This window comes from Morone saxatilis, unplaced genomic scaffold, assembly GCF_004916995.1.
Source record: "Morone saxatilis isolate NCDOM2014 unplaced genomic scaffold, NCSU_SB_2.0 Contig15, whole genome shotgun sequence".
NCBI classification, from domain to species: domain Eukaryota; kingdom Metazoa; phylum Chordata; class Actinopteri; family Moronidae; genus Morone; species Morone saxatilis.
This window is the reverse complement of record NW_023339707.1, coordinates 244,859-252,610: the sequence shown is the minus strand read 5'-3', so window position 1 is coordinate 252,610 and position 7,752 is coordinate 244,859. Positions and strand designations below refer to the sequence as shown.

The 7,752-nt window shown below is 44.9% G+C and overlaps 1 protein-coding gene across 1 annotated transcript in view; it reads right to left on the bottom strand.

Annotated features, from left to right (window-relative positions):
- The window catches only part of vps13d (vacuolar protein sorting 13 homolog D), a gene marked incomplete at both ends in the record, with an annotated part of 59,997 nt that overhangs the window by 13,864 nt on the left and 38,381 nt on the right, over nt 1-7,752 (bottom strand). The window contains 5 exon segments of the mRNA XM_035656102.1: nt 5,317-5,460; nt 5,629-5,755; nt 5,872-6,063; nt 6,146-6,393; nt 6,481-6,697. Of these exon segments, the coding sequence (XP_035511995.1) occupies nt 5,317-5,460; nt 5,629-5,755; nt 5,872-6,063; nt 6,146-6,393; nt 6,481-6,697 (928 nt within the window).

Below are 7,752 nucleotides of genomic sequence, written 5' to 3'. Positions count from 1 at the left end.
GGGGGACCATGGAGCTGACAAAATATATTCTGGGCACTACATTCATTTTGACAATAGAAATACGTGCCTGGAGTGAGTTGGGTAGGCTGGCCCCTCTTTCTAAATCACCCAAGGCTTTGTTCAGTGTCTCAGTAGAATTGTGCTTCACAATAAGATGTAGAGAGGAAAATATTTCAATGCCCAGGTATTTAAAATGTGTAACTGAGTGAATATTGGAAGGCAAAGCAGAGGTCTTGGCCGCTTCATTCAATTGCAGCAAAGCTGACTTTGACCAATTGATTTTGAATCCTGATAGCGCGCCAAACTCATCTAACATTGATAAAAGGTGTGGGGCCGACTGCAACGGGTCTCCGAGAAAGACTAAAATGTCGTCAGTGTAAAGTGCCAGGTGGTGGTGTGTGTTATGGACAGTTATGGGTTTAATAACAGATGATAACCGGATCATCTGTGCCAAGGGTTCAAGCGACAGAGCAAACAGCGTCGGGCTCAAGAGGCAGTCCTGACGAGATGATCTAGATACTGGGAACAGAGCGGAACAAATGTTACCTGTAAGAACCATTGCAAAGGGGTCTGAATATAACAACTGTATCATTTTTATAAAGCCTTCTCCAAAACCCATCTCCCCCAAAACTGACCACAAAAAGGGCCACTCAAGGCTGTTCAACGCCTTCATTGCGTCCAGGGATAAAACGGCTGCCGGGGTTTTAATGTCTGTTGCTGCGTCAATTACATGCAGCAGTCGGTGGACATTGTCAGAGGCCAGACGCGATTTCATGAAGCCGGTCTGGTCACAGTGAACTAGTGATGATACATGAGGTTGCAGGCGGCGGGAGAGTGCCTTGGCATATATTTTAACATCGGCGTTCAACAGGCTAAGGGGCCTATAATTACCACATTCTGTTGGGTCTTTATCTTTCTTCAGTAGTACGGTTATTAAAGCTATATTGACATCCCTAGAGAAAGCACCTTTCTCTATTGAAAAGTGGATCATACTGAGTAGTAACGGGCCAAGGAGGTCCCAAAAGGCTGCGTAAAATTCTGGTGGTATGCCATCGAGCCCGGGTGATTTGCCCCTTTGCATACTGAGCACAGCCTTTTTAAGTTCTTCAAGAGAAATCGGTTTTGCTAAATCATTTGCCTCCTCCACTGCAAGGCTAGGTAACTTCAATCGAGCCAAAAAATTGTCACATTTGTCTTTGTCGAGAGGTATGTTTGATTTGTACAGGTCAGAGTAAAAACCATGAAAAGTCTTGTTGATCTGCGTCGGGTCAGAGGTGACAGCTCCTGACTGTAATTTGACTGAGGAGATATCTGAGAACTGCTCATTTGACCTAATCTTCAACGCCAACAGGTGGCTGGGCCTTGACCCATGACAATAATACCGTTGCCTGGTTGGCGTCTGAGGATGATGTTAATATCTGTTCCGAGAAATTGGCAGATAACGCAGATTCTAGTTTTGCTAGTTTGCATTCCAATTCATGTAACTTAGAAATCTGGGCCTTGTGCTGGTTAGGGGCAAACGGTGTGGCATTACTCCTGATAAAACCTTTAATTGAGTGAAAGTATTCTAGGATCATCGACCGAGTCAACATTGAACTCCAAGAATTCCCTAAGCTTTTCTGTAAATTGTGTCCTAAATTCCTCCTGTTTCAACAGGGTTGTGTTGAGGCGCCATTTTGGTGCGAGAGGGGAAGCGCTGTTGAGCATCGCTGAGCAAAGCACACCTTTATGATCAGAGAGGGCTATGGGAAGCAGAGATACATTTTGAATATTTTGGAAGAGTTTAGGGGATGCAAATATGTAGTCGATTCTTGAACAAGATTTGTGTCGAGCAGAGAAAAAGGAGTAGTCAAACGCCACAAATCTGTGAGCCCCAGGCTGTTAGCCCAAGCCTGTAAAGCTGCAGATGCCAGTTTCTGATCCCTTGTCTCAGATTTGCCTGTCCTGTCATTAGCTGCCCTCCAAACCGCGTTGAAATCTCCCCCCACAATCAACGAATAATCACTCAGCTCCAGCAAAATTGACCCAGACAGACATGTATACAACTTAATCCAGTCAAGCCCCTCTCCCTCCATACAGAAAGAAAGTGAACACATAATCCACAATGTGAGCCACTCCACATTAAAACAAATAGAAAGAAGAACAAAACAAACAAACAAAAAACAAATGTTTTAAACCTACCCCCCTCCAGCCCAGGCCCCCAAGAGAGCAAAAACATGCCCTAACTATTAACCCTCCCCTTTTACTTAGCTCCGTGACCATAGTCGGAAATTGGGCGGCAATAGGACAGTAGTCGCTAACCCCACCCCTCCCGAGATTAAATTACAAAGCAAAACATTCCAAAGAAGTCATCCCTTTAATACTTACAACTAGATGCATAAACCATGCCTTAAGGGACTGCGTATAAGAATAAAAGAGATATACGAAACAAAGTATGGTGCAACTGCGATTTCAAGTGTGAGACTAAGGTAGCTGTCATTATCATTATATGCATTGGCTGCACCAGAAGTATAACTGAAAACTGCCCCATAGTGTGAGGGAAAAACAGAGATGCTCCTCAGCTAATCCTGTATTATAACATAAAACTATTAATAAATCAAGTCTACCAGGAGATTATTGCAGTAAAACGGTACAACTCTTAAGTAGATCGAAGCAGTTAACATTGCACAATTATTTCGTGACAGAAGACACCACCTTATGACTCATAACAACAACTTGTAGTGACTGGGAATTATCTAGAATTGTGATCAGCAAAACAAAACAAAATAAATAGAGCAACTCAGGCTGTCAATGAAAACAACACAAAATCCCCAGGTGCGATTGTATTATAACAAGCGATTAAACCTGCATCTAGGAAGATACCCAGACCTGAGACTAAACAGTCACTTTAATATAAGGTCAAAAAAGACAGTGAAGTTCTATGTGCATGTTACCTTGTTTCAGCATCCATTATAACGCCCACAACTCGAACAGGCGATTAAAGTCAGAAACAATAACTGAGTGTGGGAGAGAAAAAAAAAAAGATCAACCAGCGTAATCCGTTGTGGCATACATCGTGTCAAAGGGAAAGCGGCTGAATGCCAGGTGTGAAGATAGCCCGTGGCGACTCCAAGAATGAAGGAGAAAATGATATCTTAATTAGTCCACGGACTAACTCACACCAGGAAGATTATGAGTTGACGAGTCTTATATCCATCCATTAGCTGCAGTTTGCATCAGGGCGATGATCAGCGGCTGTTACGGGTCGTCTACAGCCGCCTGTGTGGTGTTAGCCCGTGTGTGCCGGCTGACTGCCTCGCTAGCCGGAGCGCAAGGGGACCTCTCCCATGTCGTCACCGGTCGGGAGTTGAGGAAATCCTCTGCTTCTCCGGGGTTGGTTGAAAACACGATAATTCGACCCATCTTTGACTTTCAGGGTCACCAGGTAAATGAGAAAAAATTCAAATCCTCTTTCTCGCGCGGTGTCCATCGCCTGGGTGAAAGCCTGTCAGCGCTTGACTGTGTGGTTACTATAATCAGCGGCGAATCTCACCCTCTTGCCATCCACGGTGACCGGGTACTTCTTCGCAGCTCGGAGAATCGCCTGCCACACCGTGTAGCGGAGGACATTGAAGATGAGAGTGCGGGGCCTGTCTCGGGCAGGGCGTCCATTGTAGACCCGCATTATCTCCAGCTGCCCAGTCTGGAGAGATGGGAACCACTCTGGCAGTGCCAGATACTGCACACTGTTCGACACCTCGACCCCCTCTTTCAGGCCGATGATACGGACGTTGCAGCGCCTGTTTCTGTCCTCCATGTCCGCTAGTTTGAGTTCAAGTGTATGCAGCGCTGTCTCGTGGTTAGTGACTGCCATCGAGTTTTCCTTGACAGTGCTCCTCAGAGTCGAAATATCTGCTTTCACCACACCAATACTCGCCGAGAGTGAGGCCAGATCAGACTGAATCGCGTTCAATTTATCCTCTGTGCCTTTACCCAGCTCGTGAAGTTGAGCGAACCGAGGCTCTAGATATTCACGTTGTCTCTCCATTAGCATGTCTGCAATAGCATCCAGCTCAGTAGCACGAGTTGCTTTGTTCAACTTCGCGGAGGCTCCACCTGCACTGTTCTTTTTCCCAGATTCAGTCATTTTTGTCCCAAGCAGTTAAAAGCGCCACAAATATCAGCACAAAAAAAGACTTGAAGGGATAAACTAATTAAAAAACGGGGAGGTTAGGGGAAACGCAAAATGCCTAAGCCGCCATCTTGTCCAGCCGGTCACGTGACTCTTCTCGTAATATTATGACTTTATTCTCGTAATATTGTGACTTATTCTCGCAATATCATGACTTTTATCTCGTAATGTTACGAGTTTATTCTCGTAGACCTAATATTATGACTTTATTCTTGTAATATTACGACTTTTTTCTCGTAATGTTACGACTTTATTCTCGTAATGTTACGACTTTATTCTCGTAAATATTATGACTTTATTCTCGTAGACCTAATTTTCCCCCAAAAAATAAATATTTTTTTCTTTTAGTCTGGCCTAATACTCCGTCGTGTTTAAGAGTAGGCTTAAGACGTTCCTCTTTGATAAAGCTTATAGTTAGGGCTGGCTCAGGTGAGTCCTGAACCATCCCTTAGTTATGCTGCTCTAGGCCTAGACTATCGGGGGATTTCCTATGAAGCACTGAGCTCCTCTCTTCCTCTCTCTCTCTTTCTGCACACATTCATGTCCCATTAATACATGTTACTAACTTCACTTCTTCCCCGGAGTTCTTGTGCTTTCTCTCCTGCCATGGTCCTGCTTGACTCCCATTGCTAATATCACTGATATTATTGTTATTATTATTATTACTATTATTATTACTACAGATACTATTATTTCTGTGGTCATGCTCATTGTCCCCCATCGTTGTTGTCGCCGTCGTCGACGTCGTCGTCGTCGTCGCCACCGTCATCATCTTCTTCATGTTCATCATCATCAGTCACTACTAATAGTATAGTTGTTACTACTGTTGTTGCTGTGCATCTCTCTCTCTCTCTCTCACTCCATCAATTGAATTGAACATTGTGACCACCTGGGCATCCTGGTGGTCACAATGTTATGCAGCACTATACCAACAAACTGTGATGCACTTTGTGTTCTGACACATTTCTATCAGAACCAGCATTAACTTTTTCAGCAATTTGAGCAGCTCGTCTGTTGGATCGGACCACACTTCTGTGTCTTGATTTAATGATGTGATGCACAGGGTCGATCCTGTGCATCATTAAATCCAGACACTAGTTCAGTTAGTGCTCTCCATTAATTCTGATTGTGACTGTACCAACTTGCCTATGTTGTAGATGAGGCCAGGCCTGTTCCCGTGCTGAATGACCTTCACTGCCCTGACTCCACTCCCTCCATCCAGGGAGAAGCCCTGGCACCAGCCTGGAACTCCGTCTGGGTGGATCCCTTTTCCAATTCGCATCGTGCACCTGGGATTGAGATGGATAAAATGGAATGTAATACTGAGAACTACCTAGAGGTGTGCACTGCCTGGTTTTATAAATATTTTCTTGCATAAGTAGATTCTGAGGTTTGTGAGTATGCAGTGTTATAGATGGAGTTTTATAAATGAGGTCCCAGCTTTTTGACACACTTACATAGCAGGCTGCTCCTTGTCAGTGTAGCAGAACAGTAATGGACTTAGGCTTCGGGCCAACTCATGCTCCTCAAACTGTCCTGCTGCATCAGCTTTGCCATTGTCCTGACGGAAAATTAATGGCAGACCTGAGGGAGGAATATGGCTTTAGGGAATAATAATTAAAAAGCTTGTTCTGATTGGATTGTTTTTGTAATTGTAGAATCTGCACAACTTCAGTTTTTAACAACAAAGAAAACATTACCGGTCTTGTTGATAAGCCAGTAGGGGGCCGAAATCAGGATCTTCAGTGCCCCTTGTGCTCGCAGGATGATGCGAATAGTGAGGCAAAGCAGATGTTTGTTGGTGTCATACAGCCTCATGCGTACCACATAGTTCTGAGTTCCTGGGGGAATTAGCAGCTCTTTGCACACAGGGAAGTTCTCAAGTAGGACTCCTGAAAGACACACATCATTACACCAGGAGTGAGAGGAAGGAAAATGTTTAGGAAATGAACAGCAGCCAGTGACAGTCCTGACCTAGCTCCATGTTCTGCGAGGTGTCCGCAGGGTGGAGCACGGCCTCTTTCCCTGGTCTCAGCGAGCCTTTAATGGACGTTCCTTTGATGTAGTAGTTGAGATCGCAGGGCAGCAGGTTGGCCAGTACCATGGTGGGCAGCAGATAGATGGTGTGGCCTGGCTGGCGGTAGATCTGCTTGGCACTGCCAGAAACCCTCTTGGCAGGCTGCTGCTCCGGGTAGTTCTCCTTCTTGATGACCACACAAAACCTGTAAGATGCATACAAATGAGGAGAACGGTACCAGATGTGAGGAAGACTAGAACCAAAAACAGGATTTCTGACCGACTATATCTACCTGAAGTTACGCTTGAGGTTGTCGTCAAAGTCTGCTGACTGACACTCCCTCTTACTGCTGCTGATCTCTCCGGGTCGCTCCACGCTGGTCCAGTGGATGGGAACCTTACAGAAGAACAAGCCTAGGCCTGTGGGCCGAGCCTGCAGCCGCCACGATGTCAGGTGAAGGGGGACTGCCAAGGCCTGGCCAGGCAGAATAGGAGGCAACATCACTGGTTCTGTCAACACAGGGAGACAGCTTCATTAAAATGACACAACAGGACCTTAATTAAAGGTTGAAAAAATATAAATAAAATTAAAGCTGCAAACAGCGATGAACGGGCCCTCGCACTCCACGCAACTCGGGGTGTGCTGCAGCCATGTCACGTGCCGGCGTAACACGTGCAGACCACAACATGAAAATTTCACGTAAATCAGATCAAAATCGCAACGCAGAGCTTACTTCCTGTTGACAGTAGGTGGCGCTATCACTATATCTGAATATTGTCACGTAGACGTGTTCAGGGCGGGACTCTTATCAAACACGTGAAGTTTCATTGAGATTGGACCATGTACGCTGAAGTTATGAGGACTTCTTCAGGGTGGTATTGTTACAGAATATGTGAAGTTTAGTGGAGATGGACATTGTACACTGAAGTTGAGTACCATCTGTTATATGGTGAACGGCACGAACACGTCCTTCAACGTACATGCAAAAATAGTACAACTTTTAATCAGCAACATTTTTTAACTGTACTGACCAATTTTGAAGTAGATCCAATAAATTCCCTAGGAGGAGTTTGTTCAAATACAACGCGAAAAAATCGCTGAAAATGACCATTCAAAATGGCTGACTTCCTGTTGGGTTTGAGTTATGGGTCCAAGAGGCTTTTTTGCTTGTCCCATCATGATACACATGCGTACCAATTTAGGTACATGTCGGTCTTACGTGTCTTGGGGGCTGATTCTGGGGGGGCGTGGCTAATCCATTATGCCACGCCCATCTGCGGGACCAAGACAATATGGTAACCTTCGCCACGACTGAATTTTGTGCAAAGATTAACAAGTTTTCGGATATGTTTAGCCCCCCAAAAAGTGTTCAAATGTTAACAGAAAGAAGATTCATTAGATGTCATCATCATTGTCCTAAGGGACTTCTGACAGAATTTATACCCACCCTATATATATGCATTACATTACATTACACTCACATCGTCGTGAGTGCGCGTGCAGGAAAGCTGCATGCTGCCTGTTACATTACTCCAGCCTTTGAGTTTGCTTTTTTAACTTTCTT